The sequence below is a fragment of the Anolis carolinensis genome, chromosome 5 (assembly GCF_035594765.1).
Source record: "Anolis carolinensis isolate JA03-04 chromosome 5, rAnoCar3.1.pri, whole genome shotgun sequence".
Lineage (NCBI taxonomy): Eukaryota > Metazoa > Chordata > Lepidosauria > Squamata > Dactyloidae > Anolis > Anolis carolinensis.
Genome location: NC_085845.1, coordinates 98,196,751 through 98,222,407, shown reverse-complemented (window position 1 = coordinate 98,222,407; position 25,657 = coordinate 98,196,751). Strand labels below are relative to the sequence as shown.

The following is a 25,657-nucleotide window of genomic DNA, read 5'->3' as shown; positions in this document are numbered from 1 at the left end:
TTTTTAAAAAAGGTTTGGAAGCCAAGCTCTATGAGGAATGGTTGAGGGAGCTGGTTATGTTTATCTTGGAGAGAAGGGAGCTGAGAGGGGACATAATAGCCATGTTTAAATATTTGAAAGGCTGTCACATTGAGGAGGGAGCAAGATTGTTTTCTGCTGCTCTGGCAACTAGAACATGAAGCAATGGAGTCAAATCACAGGAAAAGAAATTCTACCGAAACACTAGAAAGAATTTCCTGATGGCAAAAGCCATTTGGCAGTGGAATTTGCTGCCTCTGAGTGTGGTAGAGGCTCCTTTTCCAGTAGTTTTAAAGCAGAGGCTGGATGGTCATCTGTCGTGAATGCTTTGATTATGTGTTCCTGCATAGCAGGAGAGTGGACTGGATGGCCCTTGTGCTGTCCTCCAGTTCACTCAAACCAACAAAAACACTGAGAATAATGAAAACATTATCTGCTTAATTTGAAAGATATTTATTAAAATAGGAAAAATGAATTGCACTCATTGTTTTATTTGTTCTATTTAAAAACCTTACAAAAATATAAAAACCACATGACATTAGTATCAGAAAGAAAATAAACATTAGTATTCCACAAGTGCTTGTTTAACTGCTAGAAGTTGTTTAATGAGTAAATTCTTTAGCAGTTCTCATGCTTTTTTTGCCCTTGGAAGAAAATCTTTGGATGTTATCCCACTCTTCTCATGCAGTTACTCTAATGGAAGATGTTAAATAACCATTCTGTTAGAATAAGATATATTCCTCTGTCTAGCTTACACTAGGTGGAAAGATGAGGAGTCAAGGAAATTAAAAGCAAAGTGATGTTTTCAAACCTCTTGCAATACTTTATCCCTGAGATAGCTTGGTTATACCAAGTCAGACTTAGTTAAAAGTCACTTCTGCAGTTAGCATATCCTGAACACATAGGAGTGTTACACATAGTTAGTCCATTCCCAAACCACCCACCCTTGTTCACAAGGACAGACACTTCATCACATACTGAGTTAAACTTTAGCAGTTTAGGCCTCCCTCTATCCTCTGAATGATTCTTCATTGTGATTTAAATAGATGGCACAATCGCAGTATATAGCAGTTTTGCAGTCACATCCTCACATATTCACAAGGACCAGATTCTTCAGCAGTGTCTGTTTTCAAAACAAAACCAGTTTTTTAAAACAGTAACTAATGCATGGCAGCAGGTCAGTGAAAATTACAGTTGCAATAAGTACGTACTATGAATGTTTGAAAGCAATTGTTTCTCTGAAAGACATTTTTGCAAGCTTTAATAGATCCAGTTTTGCAAGCTTGAGCAGAAACCACTTTTGGGGATTTTTTTTTGTTTGACACATTGCAAGATATAACATCCACCATTCATTAACTAAGAATAGCAAACTACAATGCAGATGCATAGTCATGACAGCTAGAAAAAGGCTAGCCACACTTTCAAGACTATCCCAGGGAATGGGTCTGGTTCACATAAATGTGTCACCTTTCAGCCACAAACCTGATCTTGTAGAGAAAATGGTTTGCAGTCTATCCATAACTTTTAATTATAAGCTTATATGCCTAAAGAGTGAGGTAACCCCTTCAAAGATCATTACAAAATCATTTGGAACCTGTGCTTTACATTTTCCCCTCCTTGACCTTAGCGTGCTGTAAGATAATTTTAAAAACAAAAATGCCACTGTAATACAACAAAGTTTCTCAAACTTTCTACAGCATAACTTTCCAAACTGGTTGCGACATGTTCGTGGATCAGCTGCAGTGTGTAGGTGTGTTACGCAAACAACAAAAACTCTGAGTCTTTATGAAATAAACAATGAATCATATCTTTTAAAAATATAAATGAAAGTTTTTAATGTGATATGTTGTATCCCCTTACATGATGTTATTACAGTCTATCTGTCTATATCTGTTGTAAGGGGTTGGATTAACTTCTGCTTTGCTAGTAAAATTACTGAATTACTGTGTTGTGAAATTATGCATGTCTAAAATGTATGCAACCAACATGAAATGTTTGGAAAGCTCTGGTCTACAGCTATGTGCATCTGCAACATAAATGTCAGCAGTAGCAAAATAAAAATTCACTGCTTCAAAATGATAGTTTTGCTTGCAGTAACCAGAGTGTTAGTGCCAAAACAGAAGAACTGTTTTCTAAGCTATTTTATTTAACTCTTTTATTCAAAACGAACCCTTTAAAATTCATCTACCTAACATTTTCTATTTTACTTATTTAGTTTTGTGAGACATAAACATGTTATTCTAGGGTAAAAGTTCAATAAATTGTTCTCCGTCATATCAACATTGCTTAAATATATTTGATTACACTTTGTTCCTAGGTTATAAATGTCATTTCCTAATTGGTTCATCATAAAACATGGAAAATCGTATTAAACTGCAAAAACTTTGTCTTTGTGGGACATCCTGCAGCACATTTTGCAATAGCTTTTCAATGAATATTTAATCGAGTCTCAACCAATTCAACATAGTTTGTGGCAGCCACTAAAACAACGTTTCTGGAGTGTAACAACTTTTAAAGTAAGTACTGCACAATTAATCAGGAAACAACACTTTCAAACCATGAATATATATATTTTTTCAAATTTTGTTGCATGGTGTTGTTCTAAAACAAGAAAGTGACATCCTGTTAGACATACAGGTATAAATTTCTTTTTGGACAGGGGGCTATTCTTTAGCTTTTTCTATCCCACCCTTACTTAATCTTCCTCTCCCTGGCTGTTTTCAAGCCTTCAAAATAGATGTTACTATAATTGTGGGTCAACAGTAGGGAGTGGAGGGAGTAGAGGTAATACAGACAATAAAGATCTGACGAGAAGTCGTATTTCTTTCCCTCCTGAGCTCAGGTCAGCGGCCTCTTTATCATGTGAATTGCCTCCTCCTTTGAGCATCAATAAGCAATAGCAAGGAGGGTTTGGCAACTGCACAGGTTGGGGGGGGGGGGCAAGAAACTACATAAAATGTTAACCAAATTAACATACAGTAGAGTCTCACTTATCCAAGCCTCTGGATTATCCAAGCCATTTTTGTAGTCAATGTTTTCAATATATCATGATATTTTGGTGCTAAATTCGTAAATACAGTATTTACAACATAACATTACTGCGTAGTGAACTACTTTTTCTGTCAAATTTGTTGTATAACATGTTTTGGTGCTTAATTTGTAAAATCATAACCTAATTTGATGTTTAATAGGCTTTTCCTTAATCCCTCCTTATTATCCAAGATATTCGCTTATCCAAGCTTCTGGCCCGTTTAGCTTGGATAAGTGAGACTCTACTGTAATATCAAATCTGTTTATGATATTTTGAATTTTTTGGTGTGTTGTGGAAACAAGAATTGGTGCTAAAGCTTCAATGGAGACACCTTTTCCCCATGATAACTCTTCTCGGAATGAATTTCCCTTCCTAGATGTAAATTTCTCTCACTTCCTGTTGTCTCAGCCCCGTACTTAACTAGGAGTCTTTTGTAAGTCAGATGCTTGTAACCTGGGGACTACCTTTACATGCCAGGTTTGTTTGTTTGTTTTTGTTTTGATTTCTCACCTGCTATGTGTTGCTGTTTTACTTATTTTAAATAATACTTGGCATTTAGAGTAAGCAAAACATTTCACATTCTTCTGTTTTTTTCCCCCCAAGCATCACATCAGCAATATGCTTGGTGAGGGCACATCATTGTGAATAATGTACAATTAAATACACCTTTAATGTTTCCATGAAAAGAGAAAATAACTGTTGATAAAGAATTACCATTATTGAGTTGTCTTGCTCTTTTAGTTTGGCCAGTGCCACTTTCTCCTAGCTTTCGCTTTGCACAGTCTGAACAAGACGCTCCTGGAAAGACAAACAATGTTAGAAATTGCACAAACATAATAAAACTAAATTCTTCCAGGACTGTGGCTCAGCTGATCTACTTTCACTTAATATTGATATGATAACACTTTCACAATCAACTGCCATCCATATAAGATGGAGCATCTCCCTGACCCCCTCGGTCTGGGAAACATTCATGTTTGTGGTTTTTCTATACATTATAACCATTCTCAATTCGCTTCTGACACAATAAATAAATATTGTAAATATCAATAGGAGGAGAACTTTGAATAAGTAGAATTTTATAGGTTACTAAATCACAAGAGAATTCTTACTTTAAATGATTTCTCTGAGATGGTAACTTCTGTTCTACATATTTTTATTACAAAATACAGGTGAAAATATACTCAACCCAAAGGTGTTGTGCTGTCCACTCGATCTGTATCTGGGGAAGTAATAAAAAATAAGTGACCAATTAGATTGTCTAAATTTGATATTAACAAAATAAACTATTTTAAATGCATAATATTAAGAGCCCTTGATGCTTCCCTTACATCAGCGGTTATTAATCTGGGGTCCACTAACCTCTTGGGGGTCCGTGAGTTTAAACTGGAAAAAATCAACTTACTTGATATCTATATTTTCTCTGACTTCTAAATGGAATCTAGCTTTTCCTTCACATATGAATGTATGCAATAAATTACAGTAGCCTTCATTTCATATCACATTACAGTTGTTACAGATTTTTTTAAAAAAAAAATTGAAGAGACGTCACATGTTAGGTGATCAGGGATTGAAATTGTTGGAAAATTGTAAAATGTAATTTTGAATAATCCTAAATTTAATGTAAAGCATGTCATAAAACTATCTGTCGCTACACTCTGAGAAAGGGTCTGTGGTTTTCACTGGACTGGTAAAGGGGTCCATGGGACAAAAAAGGTTAAGAACAGTGCAGGTAGCCTTACATGCTACATGCACTGTTCCCATATCACACAAAAGTAGGATTTTATTACTATGGCACACAGGAAATAGTCTTAAGAGTAATATTTGTTTTATCAGCCTCATTGTCTCCTTCACATCTTCAGTTCTGCTGTCTTGTAGTAACATCTTCCATGGTGTAATGGCTTGTTAGAAGGCATACTGGGATACAATCATGTATTCTATAGATGGCATGGATGAGCAACCCATACACTTATGGGTTATTCCCTGTGTGCCAGCTGCTGAGACAGGATGCTATATACAGTAGAGTCTCACTGTACTGGCCGGCTAAACAGGCCGGCAGAAGCTTAGATAAGCGAATATCTTGGATAATAAGGAGGGATTAAGGAAAAGCCTATTAAACATCAAATTAGGTTATGATTTTACAAATTAAGCATCAAAACATCATGTTATACAACAAATTTGACAGAAAAAGTAATTCAATACGCAATAATGTTATGTTGTAACTACTGTATTTACGAATTTAGCACCATAATATCACGATATATTGAAAACATTGACTACAAAAATGGCTTGGATAATCCAGAGGCTTGGATAAGCGAGGCTTGGATAAGTGAGACTCTACTGTATATTAAAGCAGAATCAATTTTACCTATAATGATCATACTTTCACTTGTTGTTAGGTGGTTTATATACACTGCTTTGTAAGAGATCACTACTAGAATCATAGAATTGGAAGAGGCCCCCTGCCAAGAAGCAGGAAAATCACATTCAAAGCACCCCCCACAAATGGCCATCCAGCCTCTGTTTAAAAGCCTCCAAAGAAGGAGCCTCCACCACACTCCCGGGCTGAGAGTTCCACTGCCGAACAGCTCTCACAGTGAGGAAGTCCTTCCTAATGTTTGGGTGGAATCTCCTTTCCTGTAGGTTGAAGCCATTGTTCCATGTCCTAGTCTCCAGGGCAGCAGAAAACAAGCTTGCTCCCTCCTCCCTATGACTTCCACTCATGGCCATCATGTCTCCTTTTAGCCTTCTCCAAGGGCCGTAGCCGGGGGGGGGGGGGGGGGGGTAAAATTTCGCACACATACATAATGTGTCAGGTGAAAAAAAACTGGTTTACTCATAAATTGGTTAACCAGTTAAAATTAAGGAGTAAAACAGGTTTTGGGGGTGGGGGTGGGGGGGTTGAACCCTTAACACACACACACCAGCTATGGCCCTGGCCTTCCCTTCTGCAGGCCAAACATGCCCATCTTTTTAAGCCACTCCTCATAGGCCTTGTTCTCCAGATCCTTGATCATTTTAGTCGCCCTCGTCTGGACACATTCCAGCTTGTCAACATCTCTCTTCAATTGTGATGCCTAGAATTGGACACAGTATTCCAGGTGTGGTCTGACCAAGGCAGAATAGAGGGGTAGCATGACTTCCCTGAATCTAGACGCTATACCCTTATTTGTGCAGTCCAAAATCCCATTGGCTTTTTTAGCTTCCACATCGCATTGTTGGCTCATGTTTAAATTGTTGTCCACGAGGACTCCAAGATCTTTTTCACACATACTGCTGTCGAGCCAGGCATCCCCCATTCTGTATCTTTGCATTTTGTTTTTTCTGCCAAAGTGAAGTATCTTGCATTTGTCCCTGTTGAACTTCATTTTGTTAGTTTCGACCCATCTCTCTAATCTGTTAGGATCGTTTTGAATTCTGCTCCTGTCTTCTGGAGTGTTGGCTATCCCTCCCAATTTGGTGTTGTCTGCAAATTTGATGATCATGCCTTCTAATCCTTCATCTAAGTCATTAATAAAGATGCTGAACAGAACCGGGCCCAGTACTAATTACAAAAGAAGCTAATGCTCTCTAAAATGAGAGTAGGAAAAGAGGATGAACAGCTTACAGGTTTATAAAAAACAATCAAGGATGCCGCAATCCTAAATCTGCCGAACCTTGAAGGTCTTGTAATCAGACCATCACAATAAGCTGACTTGATATCAATTAATAACAAGTAATAATAAAATTAATTTTTATATTTCTCTTGGGATATTTTTATTTATTTATTGCTAGCTTAATATAAATCTAACATTGTAAAAGATTGTCTTTAATTGTTCTTATCTACATCTGTTGACAGCTAACTTAACAAAACTAAAAAAAAGTCTCAGAAACAATACCGATCATAATTAATAAATAATACCCACAGCTGAAACAGTAAAAAACTAGCTTAATGGAACAGTATTATCAAATAAGAATATGTGAACAGAAATACATTGAAATCACACATACTACATTACAGCAATCCTGTATATGTAGTTTGCAGCAATTAGTAGAAAACCCTGTAAATATACAGTCTATGGTGATAATTAATACAATTCATATGAAATATAAAACGAATGATTTGAACTCAAAGCACAGTCATGCCAAAGCTGATGATGCTGGTCACTGTAACAAGAGAGCAACAGAAGCAATGTTGGTAAGATCAGGACCGTCCCCACTTGTTTAGGATACCCAGTTTTGTATTGCCCAAATAAGGCTTTGGTCTTTGAAAACTCACCCCAGTGTGATTCTAATCTACAGCATAAATACAGGTCAGCTTATATATAGGCCTTAGACAACAGTAGCACTGTAAAGGAGACACAGATGCAAGATCTAATACTTCCAAGTATGAAATTGTACTGTAGCCTTCATCAAGGAATATAAAAAAATTAAATTAACCTTCCTAGTGTTCTTCAATAATACATTTCTTGCAAAACAGATTCCCATGAACATAAAGTAATTACTTTTTACTCCTGAAAATAATTGAAACATGCATAAGGTAAATGGAAGACAGAAAAAGTTGTCTTGACATAATATATTTTGATACTGTACACAGTACCTGGGCTCTTCTGTTTGCAGATCTGAGTTGTGAGATCTTGAACATACTCAGGGAAACTTTCAAAGCAATCCCCATAAGAGACGACTTTTATGCCGTGTAAAAGCATGTCTGCCTGTAGTTTAAAAAAATGGTCCTCATTTTCTTTAAGTACCAACATGTAATGTTCGAGATCCACTTTGTTTTTGACAGTATATAGAAAGAGGGCTTGAAATATCTGATCGCGCAAGGTCTCCCCACAGCCCAAAAACAAGAAAGATTTTGTCCGATACAGGTTTTGCAGAGTCTCCTGGAAGGCAAAGGAAAATTACAAGTCAAGGTATTTCAAGACATTTTACATAAAAACCCTGAAGAGGAAGCTATTCTACAGCATCAATTATTTTTGATCTGTGACCATGTTGCCTGGGGCTGATGGAAGCTGAAACCAACAAGTTTGAGGCCTTCAGGTTTCCTATTCCAGTTACAACTGATTTATTCTACATAATCTAAATACTGAGCCTCCGATGGTTCAGTGTGTTAAAGTGCTGAGCTTCTGAACTTGTAGACCGAAAGGTCCCAGGTTCAAATCCGGGGAGAGGAATGAGCGCCCGCTGTTAGCTCCAGCTTCTGCCAACCTAGCAGTTCGAAAACATGCAAATGTGAGTAGATCAATAGGTACCGCTCCGGTGGGAAGGTAACAGCGCTCTATGCAGTCATGCCGGCCACATGACCTAGGAGGTGTCTACGGACAACGCCGGCTCTTCGGCTTAGAAATAGAGATGAGCACTAACCTCCAGAGTCGGACACGACTGGACTTAACATCTGGGGAAACCTTTACCTTTACCTTAATCTCCATACATTGCATATGTTTTGCATATACATATCAGCAGTGTTACTATAATTACATCAGAGAAAGATAATCATAAAAATGGGGCAAAGATCAGAAATGTGGTATAACCAGTTTTTAAAGTGTAGCCAAACAAAATATGTAACTTCTACTCATGTACAAGAAATGGCGCAAGCCACTCACTAGGGGACATTCTATTCATATTACTAATGCAAGCAGGGTTTCATGCAAAGTACAGAAGTCTAATTCTTTCCACTTATACGACAAAACGCCTTCATATCTTTCCATTGTAAACAAAGTGCAAATCCCTCACCCCACCAAACTCCCAACTGCAACCTTGAAACAACAACGGGCTGTGGCGCAAGCTGGTTAGCAGCCAGCCACAACAAATCACTCTGACCAAGAGGTCATGAGTTCGAGGCCAGCCCAGTGCCTGCGTCTGTCTCTGTCTCTGTTCTATGGCATTGAATATTTGCCTTATATGTGTAATGTGATCCACCCTGAGTCCCCTTCGGGGTGAGAAGGGCGGAATATAAATACTGTAAATAAATAAATAAACATGTGCTATGCCATACAATGGGACATGAAATTTTAAGTCATGAGCCTAACTAAAACATTATTCATACTGTGTATCTGATCCTATCACTCAGTTCCTGCTTAAGTCTATATTCAAAGCCTTGCTGATTTTCAGGTTGTGTAGCCTGCGAGAAAATAGTTTTCTGATCTCAAGGTACATACCATCACCTCGGCATCTTGAGTAACATCTCTATATCCCGAAGGATCCAACACCATTCCACAGGGGTCGGTATACAAACCATGAATGTGAAGGACTCCGTATTGGATATGTCCCTTTGCCCACTGGAGAACCTAAAGAAAGCCAAACAGTTTGTTAACACTGCCACATACCGTAAAGAAGGGGGTCAAGCTGAATGATATACTTCTTTTATCAACTGTGTTATATGCTCCCTCCAGTGTTTTGAGGTTACAGAAATCTGAACAGAAATGCCCAACCTCAAGACTGCACCTCACAATTGGCAATTTATCATGAGGCCTGATGGACTGATGAAATGTCTAGAGAGGCCATAAGTGGATAAATGGGTGAGTTCTGATCCCTGCAAAATGGGGGTCATGCTGTAACAGTAATAGGCTTATAAATGTTTAATTTAATGCAACGTTCTGCAATTAGGTATTTTTAATAAGCATCTACAGAATGGTTATATTCCATATTAATATAATATGAAAAGTCAAAAAATAATTTATTCTATTTCTTTTCCTTTTTGTTTCAGTGGAAGATAACAATATTTCAAAAGAACTATTGAGGGTAACCACAAGCCAACCGATCCAGCTTCCTCCTAGAAGCAAATTCTCTTACAGGAAGATCCACTTGAGCAAGACAAATGGGATCCACCCTAATTAACCAGCTGTACCAGGGATTTGTAAGAGGCTTTGTCATCTTCAGGCTTGAGGATCTTTATTTCTATCAGGTAACATCCCTTAAATGTTATTGGCTTGGCTGCTCTGATGTCATTGATGGTGCCTTCAAGTTGACTTTGCGCCACCTCTCAGCCTAATAATTTCCTCAGCATTGATATTATTAATGTATTGGTTTTTTCTGCCCTGTTTGGTAATTACTATCCTCATTTATTCCCACCTCAAATTTCTCCTCTTGACTACAGCATTTTTATCTACCTCATTAGATTTTAATCATGAACTCTTTGCACTACTGCCCAGCCTTTTATTATTTTAATCTGTTCTATTGTTTTTATTTGGTGGTTTATCCACCATTATACTGTTGTTAAAATGTTTAGTTTAATTTATGCAATGTTAAATGTCAATGATGTTTGTTTTATTATGAATGTATTTTATTTTGTTTATTGTGGAATTTTGGGCTTGGCCTCATGTTAGCTGCCCTGAGTCCCTGCGGGGAGATTGAGGCAGGGTATTACAATACATTTATTATCATTATTATTATTATTATTATTATTATTATTATTATTATTATTTATGACACAGCAAACAAGATAGATATGCTGGATTTCATATCACAAGATCACAAGTCAAACACTTCCCAAGTGTCTAGGACTGTGTGATGTATTTTTGGAAGATGCGCGCAGATCCCAGCAGGGTGGCCTTTTGCAGTTGACAGATCGTAATTTTGTCAATGTCTGTTGTTTCCAAATGCCGGCTGAGATCTTTTGGCACGGCACCCAGTGTGCCGATCACCACCAGGACCACCTGCACTAGTTATTATTATTATTATTATTATTATTATTATTATTATTATTTTTATTATTATTGCTGCAGAGAATATGTGCAGCAATTAGATCCTGATTAAGGAGCAAAGACACCAATGGCTTGCAGAAAGAAACTAAAGGTATTATTATGGGAACATGCTAAGACAGGAAAGCTTTTCAAAATGCTGAGAAGCTCCATTCTAAGGAGAAACATCCCTAAGAGTATCAGTTTACATCATGGGGGTCAGGATAGGTGGACAAAGAGGGATAACACTGGGTCACTCAAAATATCTGATCCTATTACTACTGTTCACTCTGAGGCATACTTGACTCTTCCTTGCTAAGTGTTGTTGGACTTCTAATAGTCGACACTGCAAATTGACTACATTAACTTCTCCAATGACATGTGTAATAGAGGATGGCATCTCGTTAGTGAAATATGCTGGGTTTTATTTGTTGTTATTATTGTGGAGGCTGGAATTCTCATCCTCCCTCACATAATGATAAAAAAACCTATTCTCTGGCATCCTATCTTGGCTCAACTAAAATACAGTAGTTAAAATAATACTGTATTGTAATCTTTCTACTATGCATTTTAATATGTGTATTTTATAGTAATGTGTTTTAATGTATGCATTTTATTGTATGCAACAAGTCATTCTCTGGGTTCTCTAAGTATTAGAACTTCTCAATTTCCACCTCACATTCCATCACTTGGCTGGCCAGTAAATGACTGGGGGGTGGGTAAGTTATAGCATATAAAAGGTAGGTGTTGGCAGGGGTCAGATAGGATCTAAGGCATTGTTTTATTATTTCCTGATGCAAGACCTCAGCCAAGTTTCTTTCAAGTGATCTGTGTCTTTTCAATCTTAAAAGTCCATAAAAACAGCAAAACCAAAAGGCTGAAGATAGATTAATATCTGTCTATCTATCTTCAGCCTTTTGGTTTTGCTGTTTTTATGGACTTTTAAGATTGAAAAGACACAGATCACTTGGGAAAAAAAAGATTAATATCAGTCTATCGGAACCCCCAGATGGTGTAGTGTACTAAATGACTTGAAGGTTGGGTTACTGACCTGAAAGCTGCCAGGTTCGAATCCCATCCGGGGAGAGCACGGATGAACTCCCTCTATCAGCTCCAGCTCCATGCGGGGACATGAGAGAAGCCTCCCACAAGGATGGTAAAACATCAAAACATCCGGGCGTCCCCTGGGCAACGTCCTTGCAGACGGCCAATTCTCTCACTCCAGAAACAACTCAGGTTGCTCCTGACACGAAAAAAAAATCTGTCTATCTAGAGAACATTTTAAAGCTTTACCTACACTATTATAAGAATGCAGTTTTTAAAAAAGCTGTCCTGGGGTTATTGAATAAGCGATTTCTTCTTCTGCAAGTCTATAAGAAACAGATTTTCCATTATTCTCTCATCTGTTTCTATTATGTTTGTGCAGAAGAATTTGGGAGGCACTGCACCCTTGATACCAGTGTTAAATGATGTATGTTTTCTAAACATAGAGTGGAGTTGGATCATTTCTCAAAGCATATTTTACCAGTCTTATCATACCTGGTCCTTATCTTTCAAGTCAAGTGAAACCATGGGTTTGTTTTGTTGCTGACCAAAAATTTCAAGTAAGTTATCATAGTTGGTGGTGAGCACCATTGTGCCTCTCTCCATGAGTCGGAGGATTGCCTGCAGGAGAACAGGATTCTGAATGTGTTGCTCCAAGTTATCAAAGACCTCCATTAGGCAATCCTGGAAAAAGTTTGGCTTAACATCTCCTGTGCGCTGGGGAGAAAAAAAATACAATCACAAAGAAAGAAAATGCATATAATACAAAGCTTTCATAAAGTTTTACTAAACCATGAAGCCACCAAATGCATAGCGCTCTTAACATTACTGCAAGCCTATAGATTGTAGCCTGGTTTCCAAGTTGACCATGTAGAAGCCTTTGTGGTATAAATGTACATACAAATATGTTGAGTATATACATTGACTTTTATATATACAGAAAATATATACATTGGTTCCACTTAGGATCATAAAAATGGCTTATAGGGCAATATGTAGCCTACGGGCTATGCTTTGCCAACCACAGTTCTGTACCAAGAAGTCTCAGATGTTTTAGGCTTGCCAAACAAGCAGGTTCTCTAAGTCTTTGATTGTTTCAGGCTGTTACTGTATGCACCTTTGATTGGCAGCAAGCCTGACTTAATTCCTTGTATATCATATTTAGGGTTAAAAGTTACTTTTTTTGGATGTCTTTTTGATACAAAACCCCCCTTGCAAATATGCACGAGATTAAAAATCAAGTGGAAGAAAAATTCCCAGATCGCTGCCTTCTGCCACCCACAGCTTCAAACAGCCAGAAGTAATCCTACTAAGACATCTCTTGGCCTGATTATGTATTTACAATCAACTAGGATCATGAGGACTGGGTTTTGACAGCTGCTCGCAGCCCGCTGGGATTTCACATGAATGTAGAAAGCCTCTGAACACAAACAACAGAGATCCAGGAAGGCATGTGTGAACTCCTGATCTCTGTCTACAAAGGAGAACAAGTTTCCCAAATGAAAAAACACTCTCCCAAACTCTAAACATGGACGTGGAAGCAGGCGTTCGGAAATGACTAACTATAACTTATCATGATGAGGGTTTTTATAGCTGTACAAATACCAACTGGCTTGAACTGGTTTTGCCCTGGTGCACAATAGGTCTTGAAATCCTGCAAAATTTAATCTGTGTATTCTATTATGATATTGTTACTTTAGTTTGCTATTTTTTTAATTTTGTCATTTGTATTATGTTTTTACTCTTGCTTTGGTCTTATATTAATTTTTTTGTAAGCCACCCCGAGTCCTTTTGGAGAAGGGGTGGGATATACATAAAGTTTATTATCACCATCATCATCATCATCATCATTATTTTGGACAATGACTCAACAGCCTGAGAGTTGAGTACTTGCATGCAAGCAAATATAAATCACAGAGCCCCAGCTAGTGATTTTCAGGGGCACTAGAGGAAACTTGCAAATCTCTAAAATCTCTGGCTCAATGACAACTTTATTTCAACTAGCTTGGCAATGATGTGTTGAATTTCCTAATTTGGAGAGCTTCACTTTTTCAAGTGTGAAAATGACCAAAGCAGTTAATTTAAAATGACAACCCACATGCCCTTTCATGCTACCTGTATAGAACCATAAAAACTCACTCCTTCTCTAGATACTGCTTTTGATAACTCTACGTGATGTTATGGGAACTCAAAATATTGTCATATATTGTCCAAAAAATCAATTACAGTGATGGATTTTACAGAATTGTACAAAATTCTATATAACTTAAACTTTTATCTGAAGCGTTGGGCACAAGGCAAACAAAAAATTGTCCGAGCTCACATTCCTCATCAATATGTGGAAGCTTTGCCATATTCGAGTGACTGTTACACATACAAACTATTTTCTCCAACTCTGTAGAACTGAGGGTAGAATAGGTTCTTTAACTTTCCAGCATTAATCCAGGATGTTGTCTGGCTGTGCTGTGGGGCAGATGGGACCGGGAAATAGCTGTCAGGATTGATCCAAGAACTGAGATGGAATGGATGCTCTTTCCTCCTGTCTGCCCCTTACGTATCTACTGAAGTCACACACATGGTGCCACCACTTTGCCTCATCCCCCCATTCACTGTCTTCATGGGAACCTGGCATTACTGACAGAGTAAAGAAAGAATTTGACTAATCTGCTTGTTTGGCCTTGGATGGCAGTACACTGTATATTGTTGTGTTGCATTTATTTGTTTGGTTGGCTGGGTTTTAATTTTTTGTTTCTGCTGTAAACTTTTGGGGTTGGTGGTAGAGATAATCCACTTCAGTGAGTGGATGATATGTTGTCCTGCACCCCATACGATATTTTCACATTGGGCCCAAAAGGCTATAGACAATTTGATTCAGTCCTCAATTATCAGGATGGGGCCATGTTAACATAACAACTACTGCCCCATATCTATCCCAGCAAGTGGGCTGGAAGTAGTTGCTTTGGAAAGCAGAAGAGCTGCCTAATAAAATCAATAAAGTTGATTTTTGATCATTTCAGGCCCCATACAGGTTTCTGTGAGATAAATGTGTCTTTGCTTCAGTTAAATAAACTGGAGGGAGAGAATACAATGTACTAAGCTATTTGTACTCCTAACAGTCACTGTGATAAATGTATTGCAGCAATCATCCTGGAAAATTCCATGTTTTCCGGAATGCTTATGACCATTACGTCCTATAGCAATAACAGGAATGTTTTATAAGGAATTATTTCTTTCAACACATTTCATATACACATAAGTAAGTAAGTAAGTAAGTATACACATAATGTTTTGAGATAGCAGCTTTCCAGGAAATAGAAAAAAAACTTTCGATTACAATGTTCCAAATGTAATTGCTCAACATTTTGGATAGGTTTAACAATTCCAAGGCAAAACACCTTGATATCCTTATCCATCACGTTTCAGAACGAATGTATGTTGACATTAGGAGTTTCTACTCCACACTGTACATTTTGGAAATCATTCCCATCCTTCAAAATGAGTCCTTAAGGTTGCACATAACAGACAGATTTTTGTAAAAAAATAATGAGCCTTTCAGAGACATCACACTCTAACTTAGGTTATTGGAATTTATAATATTTTGGGTTCCAAATTGTTCTCTGCAAGAGCCTCTGCAATTAATAAAAGCTTCAGGAACAAAGAGCTATACAAATATATAGGCACAAAAATAAGTAATATAAAAACCTTATTCTTGTTCATTACCATCTATTCTCTGTTCCAAATTAAGACAGGAAAAATTGCAAACAACTCACCAGGGCTATAACAGCCAGAGGCAGTTTTCTTTTCCTCTTCAGTTCGCAAAACACACCAATTCCATTTGACTTACCAGCTCCTCAAGTTATATGATAATGATGAACATCATCATCAATTTATTTAACACCATAAGTGTACACCTCATATAACATTAAAGCACGCAAAACCCATCCCTTGATAACTAGCTCCAAAAGAATAATCAAGAATAATGCTCTTTGCATTATTCTATTCTACTACTTATCCATCTACTACTTTTAGTTCTCCGGGTGTTTCAGATTTCAGCTCCCAGTCAGTCATACTAGCTGAAGCTTCTGGGAGTTGAAGAGTCAAACACTTGGTAGAACAAAGATTAATGTGCTAGATAATTATTTTTTGAAAACTGCTATGAAGTGACATGTGTCATGAAGAAGACAAGCCATCTTTTACAGTCATTGTGAATGGTGTATTTTAAGTCCCACAAGTAAAGACTACAAATCCTGGATAATATTGTGATACATTACACCCTTGTTTGGTAGATGTTTCTCAGATTAGTCTACACAATGGAACAGCATGTACTCGACAGAGTACAGACTCAATAATGTACCAATATGGGGAAGGCAAAGGAAGGGCCCTCACCATCACATATTTATGTGCTTATTGACACATCAGGAATAGCATTTATTCAGAATCACTACAAAGCAATATATAAACACTCACTGGTGACATCTTTCGAATGAGGTCATGGGCAACCACAAGCAAATCTCTTTCCTTGACCACTTTTTTCTGGAATTCGGCCACATCTCCTGGATGCAACACTTCCAGCTGGTCGGCTGCTTCGATGACGGCCTCAATGCAGCTCCGCCAAGAGCAAAGGGCTGGAATTCCTGGCGCCACAGCCGCACTCACGCCGGTTCCAATTACCAACAGAAGCTCCTGGGGTTGCCTCCGTATAAGACTTTTTAAAAATTTCCTAGACAGCAGACACCAAGCATATAATCTATCTTTGGCCATGCTGAACATACCTATATTCAACCATATAATTGTTTTATTAGTCTAACAGATTTAAAAAATATTTGGTCAGTGACAAGAATGGGCAGTGTTAGCGTAGAGATTTTGGAAAACAGCAAGCATTTAATTCACTTAAAGGAGGATTTTTGCTGATGATGATTTAAAAAAAAATAGGATAATGGCAATGGGGAAAGGCATAACTAGTTGTGTTGTGCCAAATCAGCATTTTAATTCTACTTCTAGTTGACTGCAGAAAAGAAGTCCCATGGTGCACTGTTTGGACGGACTCGAAAACTATAGTCAAAAATCAAAACATTTCTGATTTCACTATTATGACCTCATCACATGGCTAAAATTGTCCACTGTATGACACTCCCAGGAGCCCCGATGGCGAAGTGCGTTAAAGCGCTGAGCTGCTGAACTTGCAGACCGAAAGATCCCAGGTTCAAACCCCGGGAGCGGCGTGAGCGGCCGCTGTTAGCTCCAGCTCCTGCCAACCTAGCAGTTTGAAAACATGCAAATGTGAGTAGATCAATAGGTACCGCTCCGGCAGGAAGGTAAGGGCACTCCACGCAGTCATGCCGGCCACATGACCTTGGAGGTGTCTACGGACAACGCCGGCTCTTTGGCTTAGAAATGGAGATGAGCACCAACCCCCAGAGTCAGACATGACTGGACTTAACGTCAGGGAAAACCTTTACCTTTACCCATGACACTCCCTCTTCACTTGTGTCACAGAGGCCACCGGTTCCCATCCCACAACATAGGTTTACTTCCAGCATGGCTCCGTGGCACAAGTGAAGAGAGAGTGTGGTAAGGTCCCACGCTGTGGCTGCAACACGGAGGCTTCCCGTGTTGCATAGGCAACAATGGGGGAACCTGGGCAGTGGACACTTCCCCCATGGGATGGGATGGGGCAATGGGGGAGCCGGACAATACGGAGCAGGGGTTCCTCACCCCACACTCCAGGCCCCACTGGAATTGCCACAATGAGCGACGAATTCCAGTCTTAATGTGATGAAATCCTTAGTCTTTTCACTGGGGTTGAGATTATTTACAGAGATATCGCTCATGTATAGGAACCCCCGGTGGCACAGTGGCAGCAGGACTGATGACTTGAAGGTTGGGTTGCTGACCTGAAGGTTGCTGGTTTGAATCCAACCTGGGGAGAGCGCGGATGAGCTCCCTCTATCAGCTCCAGCTCCATGAGGGGACATGAGAGAAGCCTCCCACAAGGATGGTAAAAATATCAAAACATCAGGGCGTCCCCTGGGCAATGTCCTTGCAAACGGCCAATTCTCTCATACCAGAAGCAACTTGCAGTTTCTCAAGTCACTCCTGACATGAAAAAAACCTCATGCAGATCTTTATGTATCTGCTGCCACATGCTCTTCGAATACTGGTGAATCTGGATGCCCTTTGCCACTTTGAACCTTTTGAACATGTCCCTTTGTAAACACGTGCCCACTGTATCTTAATGTTTCAGACAAGCAGATGTAGACCAGAGCTGGAAAATTGTGATCCTCCAGATATTGCTGTACTATAGCCCTTATGATCCCATACCATTCACTGTTGAGCAGGGCAATACAGTAGAGTCTCACTTATCCAACATAAACGGGCCGGCAGAACGTTGGGTAAGCAAATATGTTGGATAATAAGGAGAGATTAAGGAGAAGCCTATTAAACACCAAATTAGGTTATGATTTTACAAATTAAGCACCAAAACATCATGTTATACAACAAATTTGACAGAAAAAGTAGTTCAATAGGCAGTAATGCTACGTAGTAATTACTGTATTTACGAATTTAGCACCAAAATATCACGATGTATTGAAAACATTGACTACAAAAATGCGTTGGATAATCCAGAACATTGGATAAGCGAATGTTGGATAAGTGAGACTCTACTGTATATAGAAGTCCATAAATTCCCAACACCTGACTTATTCGTTCAGCCACTGCAGCATGCTAGAAGAAGGAGTGGTTGGGTTTGTTTTCACTGTGCATCACTAAAGGTGGCCAAAGTGGGCACCTCTGCAGCTACTGGGTTAGAAGTCAAATGGGTTTCCATCTGGCCCTATAGAAAATAATGGACTGTTTTAGCATTTCCTTTTTGGTTGCCATTGAGATTAAATAGTCTGTCCAACCAACAGTAATAATAATGGGAGGGGGGCTAGGTGGTTTTGGTAGAATTACACAGCTTTCCATAGGGTTTTTCCGTTTATATGCCAGACAAACAGCTACAAAATGGCAATACGCATGAACAACATAGAGTTTGAAAATGCACATAAGATACTCTGCAAATTACAATGACATTTAAAAACATTGTCAGAAACAATGTATGACATTGATCAGGCTACTTTTACCTTGATTTTTGTTCACTTCGATTTGTTGTCCTTTCAGCTGAATCCATGTCTCTCATTCCTAGGAAATAAGAATACAAGCATTCCATAGACTTTAACTGGGAATGAAATACTGATCGACAAAGAAGGCAATTTTAAAAATTGGGCCAATCAACTGGACTAGCTACCTCTGTAGAGACCCAAATGTATTAAGAAAAATGAACATGATGAAAATTCTTGAACTGTGCAAAAATACCCCTGAGATTATTGCACATTTAAAGAACAAAGTCTCACCTATGTGTGGTAAATTGCAAACACCAGACCTGCTACTGTGCTCAACTGCTGTATTTATATCTTTACCTTATATTAATTGCTATTAGTATTATTGTTAAGGCTTTGGTCTTAACTGAGAGGTTGTGATGTGAAGACATGATATCCTAGACTATTTTCCATAATGGAGACTCCTAGCACTAGCAATGAAAGACACTGGGCAGCTGTCATGGGGGGAACTTCTCCGGAAGCTGCTGAGAATATGCTGCAATATCTTGGAAGTTTGTTCTTATATTATAAACTTTGTGTTCCTGTTATATGAAAATGCCTTCTATACCTGTTGTAGGACTCACGTTTTGCTCCACTAACAGTCCTATCCAAGTCTCTGCTGAAGCGTTTCCACAAAGATTTCCAACAGTGGAACTAAGAAGAGCTTGGGCTCATAAGCAAGGTTGGGTTATCTATACTCTCCTGATATTGCTGCAATACACTATTTTTTCCGGTCTGACTATACTGTCAGAAGTGAGTCAGACTATGTGGGAAAAAGGTCACAAGTCATAGAGCACGACTGCATAAGATGGGGAAGAGACAGAATGCAGCTGCTCATATCAGTTTAGCCTTTATAATGTAAAAATGCGGTCAGATACATGACCACATTATTTATTTGAATGGCACAGAAATAAAAACAAACCTGTTTACTACTGGCACACTGAATTTGGCCCACAAAGCTTTCAGTTGCTGAGTGTTAAGGAAAAGAGACAGATAATCCGCTGTTGTATAATTAAAAATGTATTCACAAAAACTAGCCACCGTCATTTCCATCATTTATTAAATACAAATCCACAGAACACAGAGATATCCAATGATGTCTCAGCAATGCTGTTCAGTATCCTGAGCACCAGATACTGCATACACATCCAGACCTACATTTGCAGCCAAAAGAACTAGATGGGTTGTGTTAGATGTTTCAAACAGGCCTCTTTGTATTGCTTAAAGATGGCATCAATCTTCCTGTACTGTGAGCAATAAAAATGAAATTTAAAAATGATCCTATACCTACAGCACTGGGAGACCACTGGCAAATCACACTCTCTCAGATGAATACAAAGGCAAGTCCGCACTGAACAACAGCACCCTGTAATGAATCTGTTTATTACATTCAGCCCATTACAACATTCGGGCACTGACCAGCATCTGCACAGCTTCAGCCAAATCTGACGACAAGAAAAAGTAGATCTGGGTGTCATCAGCATACTATTGAAGATCCACTCCTTTATTACTTATTCAGCAGCTTCATATAGATATTGAATAGCATAAATAACAAGAGGGAGCCTTGTAGCACACCATATTTTAAAGGCAATAGGGTTGAATATCAAAGGGGAAAGCTGCATTCTCAATCGATGCATCAGTAGAAGGAATCAGATCAATAGCAGAGGCAAGAAATTTCTGAATTAGACAACTGGAGAGGTGGGAGGACTAGCACAGCTGGAAAATGGATGATACAGTTTTGTGTCAAGAAATGACCAAAGGACTGTTTATTAACTCAGTTATCCAGCAAATATCCAACCAAGACATCACTTCAGGAGGAGTAATGCCTTCAAGGAGCTTCCAATGGGGCAATGGGTAAAACCCTTGTGCTGGCAATACTGCTGACTTGCGGTTGAGTAGCTGACCTGAAGGTTGCGGGTTCAAATCCAATTTGGGGAGAGCGCAGATGAGCTCCCTCTGTCAACTCCAGATCCATGCGGGGACATGAGAGAAGCCTCCTACATGAATAGTAAAACATCAAAAACATCCAGGCATTGCCTGGGCAACATCATTGCAGACGGCCAATTCTCTCACATCAGAAGCGACTTGTAGTTTCTCAAGTCGCTCCTGACATGAAAAAAAAAATCACTTCAGAAGCCATGGCACTGAATCTTCGAAAAGTATAGTAAATATCCCACTCCTTAGAAGCAGAAAGCAGCAGACCACTGTGTTGACATGAGCATAATGTTGAATGACTTCCTCATGAATAATTGTGGTGGGAGCATGTATACAATTATGCAAACTCTCTTACCTAGAGACAGAAGTGTTAAAACTAAGACACAGGTTTATTATCTTTTGTTCATGTTTATAATTTGGAATTTCACAATTATGCTGTGGTACAGTGATGAGTAAAAACAAACTGAAAATTGTTTATATGCTACAAGACAAAAGCTGCTGGAGAGGGCAGAATCCAGTATTACTGGCACACCTTGGGCTTTTTGGACTTTTCCTTTAAAAGATTAGATTACTGTAATTACTGTACTAGACCCTATCTAATTCTAAAAAAAGGTCTACTTATAGTTATTACTTGAATGGGAGATTGTCAATGAACCCAGGTGCTGTAGACTACATTTCGGAAGAAGGAACTGGAAAAATCACCTCTGAGTATTCCTTGCCCAAGAAAACCCTATAAAATTAATGGAATAGCCACTTGAAGATAGGCGACTTGAAAATATATATATTTATTTAAACAAACACATTTATTAAATTATCATTCCTAAATACAAAATATAAAAAAACCCCTAAAGCTGTGCCTTTACTTTTTTTTGTTAGCTGAACTACTGATAGCCAGGTACTACTCTATTTTAACTACAAAAATCTAGTAGAGATTTGTTTAGACTACTACAGTGTGTGCGTGTACATCTTTGTGCCTTCATGTCAGCTGTTGACTGATGGCAAACCATGCATTTCATAAGATTTTCTTAAGCCAGAAATACTCAGAAGTGGTTTTGCCAGTTTCTGAGATATAACTTACAGCACCTTGCATTGTCAGTGATCTCCCATTCAAGTATTAACCAGGGCTGAACCTACTTAGCTTCCAAGATCAGACAACATCTGATGCCTTTAGTGTAATTAGGCCTTTACCCATCCTTTAAGAAAGGGCATGACACAGGAGCTACTCTTTGACTTGGCAACTAAAAATAGAAGACATTAGCACTGCTATTTTGACCAATGATGACAACCTGTTATTTGACCTCGGGCAGTGCTCTTTGGCATCCCGATGCCAAGTCCTGATGTTTCAGCTAACGTGGCTAAGATTTCTCAAAGGAAAACTAGGAACTACATCCGAAGAGAGAGTAAATAAACCAGCAGCCACATGCAGCCAACCAATGCTTTACAACCCAGACAGACAGATGGAATTTATGGCTCAAGACCACGATTTCCCATGATTTCAGGGCTCAAACAGTAACAAGAATATACTACACAGAAGACTCTAGCTTTTTTTTTTCGTGTCAGGAGCAACCGGAGTTGCTTCTGGAGTGAGAGAATTGGCCGTCTGCAAGGATATTGACCAGGGGACGCCCGGATGTTTTGCTGTTTTTACCATCCTTGTGGGAGGCTTCTCTCATGTCCCTGCATGGAGCTGGAGCTGATAGAGGGAGCTCATCCGCGCTTTCCCCGGGTGGGATTCGAACCCGGCAGCCTTTAGGTCAGCAACCCAACCTTCAAGTCACAAGGTTTTAACCCACTACGCCATCGGGGGCTCCTATGAGAATGATTAATGTTAAGGAAAGGAAAACAAGGGGCGTTCTGGGACCAAAGGAATGGAAGTCTTTCCTCTTCCCAAGGACGGAAAGGGCAGGAAAAGCTCAACGGACACTGTCTAATCCTATCTATAGCTTAGCTTGAGAAATCAATCAAGTCCTGCCAAGTGGCCCTTCCTGCCTGAATTGCAGAGCTCAGCGACAGAGGCCAGGTCCTTGCGGGCTCTCCACCGCCCGCTTCCCTTTACCTGGCCTCGCAGCTGCTCTGCTCTTCCTCCGCCGGATCCGGCGAGAAAGAGACCCGCAACTCCTCCTCTTCCTCAGAGGCCGAAAGGCAGCGCGAGCGCCTCCTGTCCCGAGAAGCCCCTGCAAGTCCACAGCATCAGCAGGTCCCGAAGCAGGCAACTGCGCGCGCCGCTCGCGAGCCCCCGCCGAGTGGGTGGCGTTGACCAATCAGGGCAGCCGGATCTCGGAAGCTAAGTCAAGGGTTAGCTGCGTGGATGGGAGACCGCCAAGGACTCCACAGGACTACATTTAGGAAGGAAGTGGCTAGCGAAGGGTTCCTTGCCCACGAAAAACTCTGGCCGATGCTGGAGTGAGTTTGCTCTGGCTGCATCATTGGTGGGGTTCAGTGTGCTTTCTGGCTGTAGGATAAGCTACAACTCCCACTATGGTGAGTCAGTCGCCTCAGGTCCATCATTGGTGGAGGTCAGAGTTTCCCTGGCTGTGGAAAAGGAAAGTCAGTTCCGCCCAAACCCCTCCAGTAATCAAATTTCGGCATACAGTAGAGTCTCGCTTATCCAACGTTCTGGATTATCCAACGCATTTTTGTAGTCAATGTTTTCAATACATCGTGATATTTTGGTGCTAAATTCGTAAATACAGTAATTATTACTACATAGCATTACCGCATATGGAACTACTTTTTCTGTCAAATTTGTTGTATAACATGATGTTTTGGTGCTTCATTTGTAAAATCATAACTTAATTTAATGTTCCAGTCTAATTTGTCATTTCAGGCAATGGTTCTCAACCTGTGAGTCCCCAGATTTTTTGGCCTTCATCTCCCAGAAATCCTAACAGCTGGTAAACTGACTGGGATTTCTGGTAGTTGTAGGTCAAAACACCTGAGGACCCACTGGTTGAGAACCAAACCTAGTCATTGTCAAAGGCCTGCCTAAAGAGCCATGTTTTCAGTTGGAATTGCCCGATTTTGGTGCCTACAGGGGATATTTCTGCTGTTGTTGGAGGAACATTAAAGGGGTTAGTGGTTCTCATGAAACTTTTCCTTGATTTAACTAGAAAAGCACGATCTTTTAGAAATCATAACCTTTTAGAAAATGGCATTTATAACCTTTTAGAGAAGAGCCAAAAACAAAACATCAGGAGAGAATACTTCTAGAACATGGCCATACATACAACAACCCAGCCAAAAACTTGTTTGAGTAGAATCTTCTCAAGTGGTATACAACCAAATGTAATATGCAAGGGAATTGGCTTCAATTGTTAGACTGAATAACGTGTTGTCTCTGATCTGTTAGGAAAACAGAGAATATGCCTGTTCATTAAAAAACAGCTCTTTAGAAGTGTTTTTTCTGAAAATATATCTACTTTCCCATAAAACAACATGTTTTATATGATGCACTCAGGAGACAAAATAAAGTAGACTTTGGTAAAAATAATGTATATGGTTTACTCACAGCCTTCATATGCTCAGCATACACAGGTACACGACTTATCAGTCAGTTACAGATGTGTTTGAGATAGTTTCTGTGTCATCTGGTCAAAACATCTATTTTGCAATAAACAGCAGGCAAGTGTTTGCAAGCCTGCAATCTGAGTAGTCCCAAAGTCTAAAGAAGTCTGTGCTCTGTGCTCGTCTTAGAGCGGATCATGTGCAGCCCCTCCCACAACTTCTCAAGAAAAACATAGAGCAAGGAAAGAAAGCTGCATACCATAACATATATATAATAAATAAGCAATAGGATTATAGATAAACAACGTACTAGAGGAGGTTTGAAGAAGATTGTAATTTTCAACAGGAGTGGTGGTTCTCCGGAACTTTTCCTTGATTTAAGTCTACTGGGAAGAGGCTGATAGCCATACAGTGGGTGGCTTTCACAGTGTTCAATCTTATTTCTCTCACAATTGGCAGCAACTTCCCATCACACATTGGGGGGAGGGGCAATGCCAGCTAGCTTATAAAGTCTATCTGCAGGTAAAGGTTTATGACATGCTGTGGGTATGTTTAATTCAGTGTTATATTCACCTGCATCACATAGGAACTGCGGTGGCACAATGGTTTAAACCTTTGTGAACTGCTGACCTTAAGGTTGCCGGTTCAATTCCGCGAGACAGGGTGAGCTTCTGTCTGTCGGCTCTAGCTTGCGAGGACATGCGAGAAGCCTCCCAGTAACACATCTGGGCATCCCCAGGGCAATGTGTCTCTAGACGGCCTATTCTCTCACACCAGAAGCGACTTGCAAGTTGCTTCGGACATGACAAAAAAACCTGGATAGTTGTGAGTTTTCTGGGTTGTATGGCCATGATCCAGAAGTATATACCTCAAAACCTCTGAGGATGCCGGCCATATATGTGAGCAAAATGTCAGGAGAGAATACTTCTGGAACATGGCCATACAGCCCGGAAAACACACAACTACCCTGTGATTCCTGCCATGAAAGCCTTACACAACACAAAAAACCTTCTTTACGTGGGCAAATTTATGCCAGACGGGACAGGCGTATTCAGCCATTGAGTAAGATAAGACTAGGACTGATGTTTTTATTAATTTTGAGTCTGCACCCCATGTACTATCAGTAAGTTTCTGCAGGATGTTATTGCGTGCAGCTACTTTGTGCTTGGAAGGATGGGAATAGATCAGCTTAGTGTGAATGCTGGACGATCACATCCTGACAGTATTTCTGATGGTCTTAGGAATCCAAATCCCTCCAGTATTTTCTGTTGGCCATGGGAGTTCTGTGTGCCAAGTTTGGTTCAATTCCATCATTAGTGGAGTTC

At 39.5% G+C, this 25,657-nt stretch overlaps 1 protein-coding gene across 2 annotated transcripts; it reads right to left on the bottom strand.

The window, feature by feature from the left end:
• Positions 1-455: 455 nt before the first annotated feature.
• fam118a (family with sequence similarity 118 member A) lies at positions 456-23,060 on the bottom strand. 2 transcript variants are annotated; one of them, XM_003221407.3, is made up of 9 exons: positions 22,885-23,060; positions 18,879-18,936; positions 16,222-16,474; positions 12,250-12,471; positions 9,190-9,318; positions 7,629-7,914; positions 4,239-4,271; positions 3,764-3,847; positions 456-1,141 (listed from the first exon to the last, which is right to left on the bottom strand). In XM_003221407.3, exons 2-9 carry the CDS (start codon positions 18,932-18,934, stop codon positions 1,098-1,100), a joined length of 1,107 nt encoding a protein of 368 aa, XP_003221455.2. In that variant the 5' UTR covers positions 18,935-18,936; positions 22,885-23,060; the 3' UTR covers positions 456-1,097. The 2 variants fall into 2 exon arrangements, with proteins under 2 accessions (XP_003221455.2, XP_062839661.1); XM_062983591.1 differs by lacking the exon at positions 22,885-23,060 and adding an exon at positions 19,478-20,854.
• Between the last annotated feature and the right edge of the window lie 2,597 nt (positions 23,061-25,657).